General features: G+C 47.2%; 1 protein-coding gene across 2 annotated transcripts in view; it reads right to left on the bottom strand.

Annotated features, from left to right (window-relative positions):
* Positions 1-11,743, bottom strand: part of ITGA6 (integrin subunit alpha 6) — a 76,683-nt gene extending 64,940 nt beyond the window's left edge. Inside the window, exon 1 of one of the 2 annotated variants that reach the window (XM_046657904.1) lies at positions 11,303-11,743. In XM_046657904.1, coding sequence (XP_046513860.1) covers positions 11,303-11,484 — 182 coding nt within the window. In that variant the 5' untranslated portion in view covers positions 11,485-11,743. The remainder of the gene's footprint in view (positions 1-11,302) is intronic. The other variant, XM_046657905.1, reaches the window with a different exon arrangement.
* Between the last annotated feature and the right edge of the window lie 1,197 nt (positions 11,744-12,940).

Here is a 12,940-nt window from a genome sequence, read left to right as displayed (position 1 = left end):
ATGTGAAGAAGCTGGAATTCAAACCTCACATTCCTTTGCTTCTAGAATGGAGTTCTTACACCTACAAGGCAAACTGCTATGCAGGCATTGTGTAACTTAGGGCTAACGATCTATTGTTAATCACTGAGAAATTAGAAGAAATCAGAAAAAACCTCCCAGTCTCCCACCAGGACAACTCCCCCCCTACCTGCACCTGTGCCCCTGTAGTCTGTGGGCTGATGCTCCCATAACTAGGCGAACTCCTCCACGGGTACATGCCTCTCAACTACCCCAAGACATCACACCAGCAATTCTCCCCTCCCCTACATTCACTTTTTCTTTTCTACTGAATCATCCTCATCAACAAACCAGCTCACTATAATTTCCTCCCATTTAAAAAAAAAAATCAAATTCCCTCTTGGCTCCATTTTCCCCTCCAGCTCTCGCTCCCCTCCTTCAGCACGACTCAGAGTTCCTCTTCTTTGTCTCCAGTCCCTCTTCTGCTCTCTTGCCAACCTGCTCCAAGCAGGCATTGCTCCCACCCCTTTCTCCATAGTGCTCGGACAAGGTCACCCACGGCCTCTATAAAGCTATTCCAGTGATCAATTCTCAGTGTCATTTGACACAACTGATCGACCACTCCCTCTCCCAAACTCCTTCATCCTCTGGCCCCATGACAGCACATCTCCTAGTTTTCCTACTTTATTAGCCCTTCCTCTCAGCCTCCCGAGTGGCCCCCTCACCTCCCTAACCTCTATATGGGCGTGCCCCACAGCTCTGCCCTTGGTCTCTGTCCTCACTCCCTCAGACATCCCATTCATCATTCAGTCTATCACTCTTCATGCAATCTAGAAGCCCAGGACTCCACATTTTGTATCTCCAATCCAAACCTTTCTACCTGAACTTTAGACTCGCATTCAACTGCATACTACAATTCCACTGGATGTCTAGAGATCTCAAACCCAAAATGTCTAAAATCAAACTGTTGCTCTTCCCTCAAAATCTGTTTCTCTTATAGTCCTCCCTAAACCATCACATGACAACTTCACACTTCCAGCTGCTCAGGCCAAAAACCTCAGAGACATTCTTTTCTTCTCTCTCACCTAATATCGAGTCCATAGGAAATCCTGTTGACTTTACTTTCAAAATATATCCAGAATCAAACCGCTTCTCACTATCTTCACTGCTATCACCCTTGGTCTAAACCACCATCATCTCTTATCTATTCTTACAGCATTCTCCTAATTAGCATCACTTCATCTATCCTTGCCCTCATACAGTCTATTCTCAACAATCTAGCAGCTAGAGAAATCTATTTAAATCTAAGTCAGAACACGTCATATTCTTCTCAGAACCCTCCAATGGCTTCCCATCTCATTCAAGAGTAAAATCCAAAGACTTTCAATGACCTATAAGGCTCCACACCATTTGCCTCCAAGGAGACTAGAGGCTTCCTTGCTGTTTCTGAACATGCTAGGCATGCTTCTGCCTCAGGGCCTTCAGCGCTTGCTGTTCCCACTGCCAGAGATACTCTTTCCCCCCAGTCTTGACATGGCTTGCAGCTTCTCCTCAGCAAAGTCTTCCCTGGCTGACCCACTGCCCACCATTCCCCACCCACTCCCATTCCCTGGTCCCTTTCTCCACTTTATTTCCCTCTGTATCACTTATTACCATCTAACATAACACCCCTATTTATTTTGTCTTCCCCATCAGAACCTAAGCAGGGATTTTATCTATTTGTTTGCTGCTGGATCTCCAGCATTAGAACAGCGCCTAATACATAGTAAATGCTCACTGAATATCTGTCGAACTAACAACTTCCATAGGAAAACCCAAAAAAAGCTGGTTATGGTTTCTCCAGCAGGTCCAGAGCATATTCCCCTCCAAGTTTAAGTAAGGATAAAAATCCCTATTTCTTTTAGATTGAAATATAAAATACATATTCATATATATATACACACATATAGAAACAAATGAGCTTACAGAGGACCAATTTCTTATCCTATGATAGTGAAAAGTCTTGCCAGATGGCTTCTGGCTGGTGGTGTTGCTAAGCTGGGGGATCACTGTCTCTCAGCACTTAGCTCCTGGGATCAGCCTCTGAGTGAGGGTCCCCTCTCTCCATACACCCACACCCTTTCTCAATCAACCTCTGTAGCAGCCTTGGGCTCTTTCTAAATGTAACACGAGGCTGAGAAAGTACTTTTCTTTCTAAACTGGCTGATCTGATATAGTACCTGAAACGGCTTTACCATTTTCTGGGCACTAAAACACTTCTCCAGCTGGCTCCCAAAGTCCTCGCTTGAGCTTCAGACCCTCTACTGCAGCAGGCCTCTCCTTCAGTCTGCCCTAGGTCCTCTATCCTTGAGCCTCTAGAAGGCCCAACAGAGGCTAGACCCATCTCTTTTCCCACTTGTAGGTCTATGTGAGAACTCTTCACCATCCAGATCTTAAAGCCAGCTCTCAACTTTTTCTGAGTATTGTCCTAAAGTTGACGCCTGGGCCTAGTCTCACTGGCAGCCATGAGGCCTCAGTGGCAAATGCCATTTTCCTATAATCACGTCTCTGCAGAGCCATCAGATCACAGCTGAGCCTCTTTCAGCTCTTCCTTGTTTGAAAACTCTTAGGTTTATTTGTGTCACAGCAAAGCTGGATTCTTTAAGCCCAATCAATAGGTTTTCAACACCTTACTTTTTACCCTCGGTATTTTAAACATCTTTTCCTACCAATCTGCAATCTCCCCAGAGCCTTGTAGAATTCTAAACATCTCCATTTCATTACTTTGAAATACTTTTGTTCTCAAGGGACAGACAGAACTACACAGACAGTAGGAGGGGAGTCAGGCCATCATCTGACAAGACCTATCGGTGGGAAAGGAACCCAGGAAGATTTCTTATCCTCCTCAGCGAGGAGCAAGCAGAATAGAGCTTCAAACACCAGTGCTGCCAAACGGGCCATCCATACCAGGGAACAACCATTCCACACCTTTGGCTGTGATCCACTTTGATGAGGATCCCCTAGTTAACTTTACATCAGGACCACAGTAGACTGTACCTACTTGATCAATGGCAGTAAATCCTGAAGAGAAGGACTCTGAGTCTACAAACACAAGAGGTTATTTGGTCCAGGAGCCTTACAGTTCAGTGACACCCTACCATCTAGGTCTGAAATGTTTGCTATCATTTGTGTGACACACACACACACACAATTAAAATAACCTCAGTATAAGTGAACATCCTTTTCAAAATGAAGAAACTGCAGTGACATTGATATCACCCAGCAAAGCAAGCACAGCCCTGGCGGAAACAGGCATTACCCTGTGCTTCATTTATTCTTCATATCACTAACCAATGTGCTCCTTCCAAATTATTCCGAAGTTTATTTTTATTTTCTATACTCCCAGGCTTAGAAAGCATACTTCTCTAAAAGGTTTTTTTTATACTATATGTGAAATGGCTTTTCCAAAAAAGTGACCTTTGGATTGAACGGCATGCTAAATATATCTAGCTGGTTGGCAAATAAACATGCGAGCAGATGTCTCTGTCATTTGTTTCTGCCTTCTGCACTTGCTTTAGTGGCACTTTCCCATTCCCCCTAATTCAGAATAGCCTTCTTTACCACTTAATTGGTTTTAGAGACTTAAATATTTTCTGAATCTTTTTGCCAATTTGGGATTAGATGAAGTGATAGTAGTATCCAAAACTGGAATGCAGCACGTGCGTATGTGTGTGTGCATGCACATATGTGTGTGTGATATGAGGAAGGTCTGCCGATACACCGTGGCCTGTGAAAGGTGTCCGTTCTGCAAACACACCAACTGTGAAATAGGTAAACTGACCTGGAATTGTCTTGCCTTGTTTATCTCAACAGACCAGACAGCAGCAGATTAGATGGTGATCATTCTACCCTGTTATCAGGCTAACAGGGACGACACTGGTGAAGAGTCTATCTACCTCTCCCAGTTCAGGCCTAATTAACAATTAGCCTCTCAACTAGGTTCCAAGAGATCAGTGTTTGCAATTCTAAATGCTAGTTTAACAAACAAAAATCTGCTAAGACATGACTTCCACACTTCGTCCATGCATCTTTCAACTTCAGGCAGCTTCATCATCGCCAATCAGATCCAGCTTTGCCCAAGCTCCTTCCTACCATACATTAACGCCAAACAAAGGACTAAGAAAAATAAATCCACATCACCCCTGCCCTGGGTGAAGTGCAAATTACCCAGCCTCCAGGGACAGAGGTGGAGGACACAAAGTCATAGAGGTCTGAGAAGATCTGGAAATCAGGCAGTTGGTATTCCTTATAAATAACTCCAACCTGTAACTGCACAATCCACCCTCCCTGGGCGTCCTACGCACCAAGTCACTGCCCGTCCAGAACCTTATGACCCGGGCACTGGTCTGCCCATTCATTTCTTCTGCATATTGAAACCCCGCTGATATTTACCTACTGCTTGGCAGCTACCAAAAGGCTACAAGGCATGGTTCTTCTGAGATATACTTTCCAAACATGGTAACCATAGAATGGAATAGAAGAAAGAGAGGATGTACACTTAAACATTATCAAAATCAAACCCAAGAAGAGAAAGCACTCGCACTGCACAGGCCAGTAAGCATGGCTGACGGGGATTTAGAACTAACTTGCCCAACATGCCATGGCCACTTCACCTCTGACAGTCTTGGTTTCCACATTTATTTAATAAACAAAGTGCCTACATTGGGCCAGGACTCATCTAAGGTATAATCATCCTCACTTTACAGTTGAGGAAAGAGAGGTCTAGAGAGGTTAGCTACTGTGATTTACAAAAGGTTTCTTTTGTTAATGAGGTGCCTTCTGGACCTCACCTAAGGATGGGGGCTGGTTGCCAGGAGAACCAACCACTTGATTAGAGGGTTGGAACTTTCACACCCTCCTGACCTCCAGGGAAGCAAGAGGGGCTGGAGGTTGAGTTCAATTGCCAATGGCCAAGGATTTCATCAATCATGCCTATATAATGAAGCCTCCATAAAAACCCAAAAGGATGGAGTTTGAAGAACTTCTGGGTTGGTGACCACGTAGAGATTTGGGGAGAGTGGCATGCTCAGAGAAGGCATGGAAGTTCTGAAGCCTTTCCCCATACCTTGCCCTATGTATCTCTTCCATCTGGCTGCTCCTGAGTTATATCTTTTTACAATAAACTGGTAATCTAATAAGTAAAATGTTTCTCCGAGTTCTGTGAGCCACTCTAGCAAATTAATCAAATGCAAGGAGGAGGTCATGGGAACCACCAATCTATAGCCAGTTCGTCAGAAGCACAAGTAACAAGCTGGACTTCCAATTGGCATCTGAAGTGGGGGGAGAGGCAATCTTCTAGGACTGAGCCCTTAAACTTTGGGATCTGATGCTATCTCCAGGTTGATAGTGTCAGAATTGAGTTAAATTGTAGGCCACCCAGCTGGTGTCCAAGAATTACTTAGTGATGTGTGGGGAAAACCCCCACACACGTTGGAATTGGGTGCAGAATTGTAGGTATCCTGCACAATGCCACAGCTAGTAAATAGCAGAGCAGGATTTGATCCCAGGTAGGTGGAAGCTAGGATCTAGGCTCTAGCTCTAGAGTCTGCTCTTATCCACTGCATTACCCTGGCTTCTGGGTAAAAGAGAAAAGCTAGTCTAGCTCAAACCTAGAAAACTTTAAGAACAGATTCTTGGATCACATCTACGGAAACTGATGCAATAGATCTGGGCTGGGCCTCAAACTATACTTTTTATAAGGAGATTCCCCAAGTTAGTCTGATGACCAGCCGGGTTTAAGAACCCCCTAAGGTTCTTTGCAGATATAAAGTCATTTGATTCGAAAGTTGCACTCAAACACGGAAGGGTAAAATAAGCAGTGGGGTCTGGCCCTGCCACCGATGCCCATTACCGCAGGGCTCAGTCTTGCCCACCCTCCCAAGAGGCCGTCAGAACTCTGGTTCTGACATGCAGTCCACCCACATCGCCATTCTACAGCTTCCATTCCGTTCCACCAAAGTGACATACACCCAAGATTTCCTTGCTATCCTTGAATATCTAAAGCTGAAGGCATCAATTCATAAGTGCCCTCCCACAGTTACTCCCATTTCACACTTACACCCTTATCAAGTTGCTTTCTGGATCTTATTCTACGGCCATCCTTCTCTTTCGAGTCTTATAACAACCAACAAATCTCGAGTACCCACTGCAGTGCAGGTCAGCCTGTACATCTGGGGTTAAGTTCTAAAGTCTGCCTTGAAGGCAAAAGTCAAGCGTAATTAAAAATCATTCATGAGGGGCTGGCCCCGTGGCCGAGCGGTTAAGTTCGCGCGCTCCACTGCAGGCGGCCCAGTGTTTCATTGGTTCGAATCCTGGGCGCGGACATGGCACTGCTCATCAGACCACGCTGAGGCAGCGTCCCACATGCCACAACTAGAAGGACCCACAACGAAGAATATACAATTATGTACGGGGTGCTTTGGGGAGAAAAAGGAAAAAATAAAATCTTTAAAAAAAAAAAATCATTCATGAAAATCCCTTAACTGGGACCTGAGCCCTTGAAAATGCAAAAACCAAGAATTAACGTCTTGAGTATCTCATTGCATTACAGCTACAGTTTCCTTTCCCTGGGGGCAGCAGAGACCAAGGGCTACTTTAAGCAGGCAAGGGCAAAGGGTTAAATAAAGGGATTTCTCCATCTCTCTACCCCAAGCTGCAAGAGTTGATTTTACAAGTTAAATGGAGTGTATGATGTGACTCCATTGTATCTGCAAGGCATACGGTAGGTGGTATCAGACAAAGAAATGAACAAGAGACCCCTGCCCTCACATAACCTAGAATCCAGTTGGGAGAGATTGGATCATCCTCTGAAAACGGTAGACAACAGTTAAACACAAAACCAACAGAATTGTCAGACACATGATACTAAGTGCTACAGACATTCCAAGGAAGAAGAAACTGCTGTACTTTAGGTTGGGCTCAAAAGGCTTTCACAGAGAAATTTAAACTGGTTCTTGAGATATGATGTTCTTTCTTAAGATGGACTGACTCGGAACCAATCAGTGTTCCAAGTAAAACTGACCCTGTCATCTAAGCATATGATAGTATTTTCTAATCTGTCTCCAGTGTCCCTCTTGAAAGTGCCAATTAATTCACTGGCCAACTCTGTCCACTGTGATACATTGAGCCAAGGTCCTAGGGGAACCAAGTGCCATAGTTCCAGTACTATTTGATTACTAAAGCTTAACTTAAACCTTAATATTATTGTTATGCTAAAATAGAGTATTATACAACTAAGAACAGAGAGTAACTGCTTCTTTATAGTAGTGGAGAATCTTATTATATGAGCATTTAACCTGACTTTCCTGACAAATTATTCATATTATGTGAACATGTACTCTGACCTTTTTTTCCAACCCTAAGTCATTACTTAGATGGTCTCACAGCAGCCTGTGTTAAAATTAAACTTGTCTATTTCTGCTTTCTTGCAGAGTCCTAAGATCACCTCTAAGTCTCCCTGCCCATTTTGGCTCGTTCTCTACTCTCAGGACTCAAGGTGACAGAGCACAGTCCTGGATGATGGCCCTGGGCCACATGGCACTCTGAATGAATGCAAGGAAGCAAGTGCTTAGGTACACATCCTGGACACAGCTCGGATCCCCGGCTGGCTCCAGTCACCCCTCATTGGGCTTCTTCAGAAGGGGAGGGAGTGACAGGCAAAGAAAGAAGGACTTAGAAGCTGATCCAAGGCCAGCTGGAATAAGAGGCAACAGGAAGAGAATCCAGGCACAGATATTTATATAGATAGCCCTGACCCATATGGGAAGCAGTTTAAAAAATCAACATAACATAGTACATTTCCAAAACGCAGATGCTGGCCAACTTCTTGAGGTCTGAAGGACATTTCTGACTTTTCCTTTTAGAGGTGGCACGAGCACGAGTCAGAAATAGCAAGTTCAAACCCAGATTCTGTTAAGATTCTGCTTAAGCAGTTGTGAGACTAGACATTTCCTAACTTTCAGGTTCAATTTCTTCATCTATAAAAGGAACCAGTCAGATTAGATGATCTCTAGTTCACTAAAGATGATTTTAAAAGCGGGAGCATCACAAGTCTGAGAAAAATCAAGAACAAACATCATAGAGTCAGAACAGAAGTGACAGTGGGCCCAGAGAGCCTTTGGATGATAGTGGTGATCAGAAGCTTCCCAAAAAGAACATAATGGGGATCGACAGAAATCCAGAATTGCTCCAGAAATCCAAAGTTCTATAAGGGAGTATCACTTATAGATCTCTTCCTTCTAGGTTCTGCCCTGCAGTCACACATAGATCCACGTCTGCCCAGAGGAGCTAGGAGTGATGATTCAGAGGATGGACATACCCACACGTCATCCCATACTTTCTACCTAGGCGGGGAGTGACTCAACCGTAACTACCTAAGAGAAATGAAAGATCCCAAAGAACTCTGACCTCAGTAACTCAGCCAACTATCTAATAATCTTTTGGAGTCTGAAATTTCTTTAATATACAGACTAAAAACCTGAGTGAAGTTTTACAGTCTCTGGTTCAATTATATAGTCCCCAAGTTTTACACCCAAGTAGAACACCCAACATGTTTTAAGGCTCTCAGATACATTATTCTGTTATAAAATCTTAACTAGAGTTTAAGATGTTATTAAATATCTAAATAGCATTATAGAAAAACTAACCCACAAAAATCTATGGTGGTTTCTATAATAGTGCATTCATCTGGTATTTCCATACATCTTTGATGTTTTACTTCTCCTTCCTCAATAAGGTCCCTTGTTCAGTAAATTTACTTCTGTTGTAAGTCTAATTAAGAACGATTAAAGTTAAATTGCTTTGAACATGGGTTTCATAAATGTGACTAAGAGTTTAAAATATCAATTACCAAACTACAATAACCTTTGTCTTTACTGTTTGCTCTTTGGCAGTGAGAATCACAGAACATTTAACACCTACTCGGGAGCTGGCCCACAGCCGGAATTCGATTTCTGCTTCGAAATTTACCAATATTGACATTACCATTTAGTCAGCAAGTACCCAGGTCAGGCAGAAATTAAGCACTTTGCATGTTATCTCTTTTTCCTCACAACAACCCTATTCAGCAGTCATATCTCCATTTTACAGATAAAGAAACTAAGGCTCAAAGTAAATTAACAGCTGCTAAATAGCTGAGAAGGAATCTGAGCTCACGTCTCTCATTCGTTCCTACAACACTCCCACGGAGCTTGTCCATAGAGGGCAGAGTCTAGGAAGCTGGACCAGAAGTTGTGGGGTCTCAGTCTCACCGGTTGTTATTTATACACACATCCTTTACAGACAAAGGTGACAACTGATGTGTGTGCTGGTTCTCCTGGGAGGACCAGCGCTGCTCCTGAAACCGGAATACTTTACATAACCACAGCCCCCTAGAGTGCAGTTACTGGCACACTCTGAGCTAGCTCAAGGGAAAGATACAGTCCCCTTAAGGTGGGCCTCTCTCCAACCACGAATCTGATCAGCCACTCTTCTCCGTCAGCTCCCAAGAAGAGCATTTCTAGAAGGCACCAGACCCCAATCACAGGCTTACGCTAGCCTCAGGGGCCTTGTAGCAGCTCTAACAGCAGAGAAGCCCACCAGCAGTAACAAGTTTTAGCAAGCACGCTGCTTACTTTCAACAAGATTCCTGGGGAAATTCACATTTTGCAAATCACCATCCCAAGGATATTTTCTTGCCCCAGTACTTCTCTTTCACAACGTCTGCTTGACAAGCACTTCAAGGAAGCCACCGGCTTCAGGAGGCGTCTGGAGCAGGAGAGGGAATGCCAAGAAGAATGTATTCCCTCTGCTGGCCCACAGTCATTTCTGCACTAACTAGTTCAAATTCTCCATATGCATGGGTGCACATCTACAGACTCAAGTATTCAGAGACACTAAATGTCATCCATTAACTGAGTTAACAGAAACCACCTTTCATTTCAGATTTACGGCTTAACAATTATTTCTACTAAGAGAAAGCAGAGTACAATCTAAGCAGCTGGCCAGGCCTGCAGACCACCCGCCAATGGTCTCCCTACCCTGGACTAATTTCTTTGCTTCACTAGCAGGTGTAATAAAAAAAAAAAAAAAAAAAAAAAAACCTGATTCTAAGATTCAGGGGCCCACAACAGTCACCAATTCCAAAGTTCTTAATTGCTGAAATCAAGAGGCTTCCTCCAGCTCTAAAATCCCATTCACCTCTCATAAACACAAAGTCCTCTCCTTACTGTGGCCGCACTTTGCTTTCTCCGGTCTGCTGGTCCTGGAAGGACACCGGTTCAACTAAAGGCCGGCAGGAGGGGGCACCTTTTGTGAGTTTATTTTTCGGTAGCACAGATCAAGAATGCAGCCCCACAGCGATTAAGGCGACTAAGCTCCCAAATACCCTCTCCAGCCTAAATAGTTTGATCATGTGGGAACCAAACACTGTCTAAGAAAGAAAAGGACAGGCTAGAAGAGGCGGTCTCCACTTTCTCCTGGGAGGAGCCCCGCTATGCTATGGTGGGGGGCTGGCTGTCACTTTCAAACCTTGTTTGCAAAGCCCCAGCCCAAATCGGACATTTTACTTTATTCCCTTGGCTGGGCCTGCCCAGTGCAGGGGCCCAGAGGGTCTCCGATGCCGCCGGGCACTTTGGGGCCCGGGCACACTACTCAGAGGGTCTTGTTTTCTCAGCTGATCTAGTTCTGCGAACAGGTGTTTGGTCACTTCCATCTTTTAAAAAAAAAGGGGAGGGGGGAGTGTAAAAGTATCTCCTACAGGAGCGCCCGCTGTGCGGGAAAAGCCCCGCAGGACACGAGGAAAAGTGGCTTTCCAACGTGCGCGGGGCGCGCGAGTCTGCTGGGGGCCAGGGTGTTCCGTGAGTTTGCGAAAGGCCGGGTTTTCCTGAACAACGCTCTCAGCAAGCCCACCGCAGCGATCCCGCGACCCTGCGCCCCACGTCGCCCCCGCCCCAAACACACAAGCGAAGCTCAGCAAAGCGTGCCACCTGCCGGGTTCGCAGCAAACGTGCCCGGAGGGAAGGACCGCCGGAAAGCACTTTGTTTCAAAAAAAAGTAAACTCTCCCGGGCCCAAGGGCAGCCCCGCCTGGCACGGCGCTGCGGGCCCCAGGGTCGGCCCTCGGGCTCTCCTCCCTCCCGGGCCGCATGGGGGAGGCGCCGCGCCAGGCGGGGCCGGGGACCCCGCTCCTCCCTGGGGCCGGCCGACCGGCGGGAACGCGGCGCGCCCTCGCCCCTGCTCTCGCGCGGGCCGGCGCCCCGGGGTCGGGGGTGGGGAGTCGGGGAACTCACAGCCGCTTGTCCTCGGGCTGCAGCTGCCAGTGCATGGCCAACGAGAAGCCGAAGAGGCTCCCGGGGTCCCCCACTTTCCGGATCACATTCTCCTCGCGGGTGTCCAAGTTGAAGGCGGTGCCGGGCCGAGCCAGGAGCCCCGCCGACAGGTAGAGCAGCCACAAGGGCCCCGCGGCCGCCATGGGCGGGCGCACCGGGAGGGGAGCGGAGCTGCGCCGCCGCCCTGCGCTCCGGGCCGGCTGGAGGCTGCCGCGCTGCTGCCGCCGCGGCCACCTTCGTCTCCACTCGCCCGGCGCCCGGCCCCACCCCCGGGACGAGTAGCGCTCTGCGCCCGGCCGCTCCCCCTCGCGGGCAACTCCCGAGCGCTGAATGAGCCCGTTGTTCTCTGGAGACTCGCAGGCGTTTTATCAAGTGACGAGGACGCCGGCCCCGCCCCTCGCCTCCCCACCCTCTGGCCCCTCCTCGCGCGCCCGCCGCCGGCACCTTCCTGGCCGCCCGGCTGCGGGGCGGCCCGCGCTGCCCTCCCCGGCCGGCCCGCCGCCCTCACCTGGCCCGGAAGCGGCGGCGTGGAAGGGCGGGCAGCGCGCTCCGGGCCGAGCAGCCCCGTCCCGGGGGCACCCTGGAAAGAAGCGCTTGAACTGTGGTTGCCATTCGGCGCAGAGCCAGAAAGGGGTTTACTACCTGTTAGTAAAGAGAGGTGCTGGTGATGCGCCGGCCTTGAGCGCCCCGAGCCGCGCGTTCTCGCCGCCCAGACCCACGTGCGGAGGCAGCCTTCATTCATTCATTCCACAAGTGTTTACGGAGCGCCGAACGCGTGCCAAATATTTGAGGAATGGAGCTCCATAGATTGTTCTCGGCCCTCAAAGAGCTAACTGTCAAAAGTGATAATAGCACAGACTTTGACAGTGCTGTAGAATTTACAGCTTCCAGCTATTATCTCATTTAATCCTCCTAACAATCCTATGAGGCGGGTATCTCCTTTTTGCCGAAAAGAAAACTGAAGCTCAGCCCTGTCCCGGGGCTCCCAGGGCTCTGCGCCCAGTTGACCAGGAGAGCTTGTGGGAGAAGTCACACCGGTGTCAGCAATTAAAACTTGGTTTCCAGCTGTTCTGAGGCTGAGAAGAAGCCCCTTAACAGTAAAGGATGGGTTGTTTAAAGTGGCATCCATGGGCTCAGGAGCCCTTCTTTGCTGTCCCCAAATTTCCAGGAGTGGTTAGAAGGAGAACTTCCAGCCAAGAGGCAGCGTGGGTGGCCTGAAAGGCTGCTGCCTCCAGGACATGGGGTGGGCCTTCCAGTGAGGTGTTGACCCCTGGGGCAACTTTATCCTGCAGGGATTCTTAACCTGCATGGGAGAGAGAATTCGGGGTTACTGTGAGTTTGCATGACAAAAAATTTGTATTTTCACTAACCTCTCACATTTAGCGTTTCCTTCCCTTATGAATGTAGGCAACACACCACAGTTGTTGTGGCAGTAGGATACGTATGACTTCATCTCCAGTAGAACCCATAGGTTTTTTACATCACGTCGCAGTTGTTGAAAATATCTTAAATTATGGTAGTTATTCAATAGACCCTTAGATCTTGTTATGTAATAGCAATTAAAAAGTCAATATATTACTGTAGCACAGTTTTTTTTAA

This window comes from Equus quagga, chromosome 4 (assembly GCF_021613505.1).
Source record: "Equus quagga isolate Etosha38 chromosome 4, UCLA_HA_Equagga_1.0, whole genome shotgun sequence".
Classification (NCBI taxonomy): domain Eukaryota; kingdom Metazoa; phylum Chordata; class Mammalia; order Perissodactyla; family Equidae; genus Equus; species Equus quagga.
Note: the sequence above shows the minus strand (reverse complement) of the source record. Positions and strands in the feature narration are given on the sequence as shown.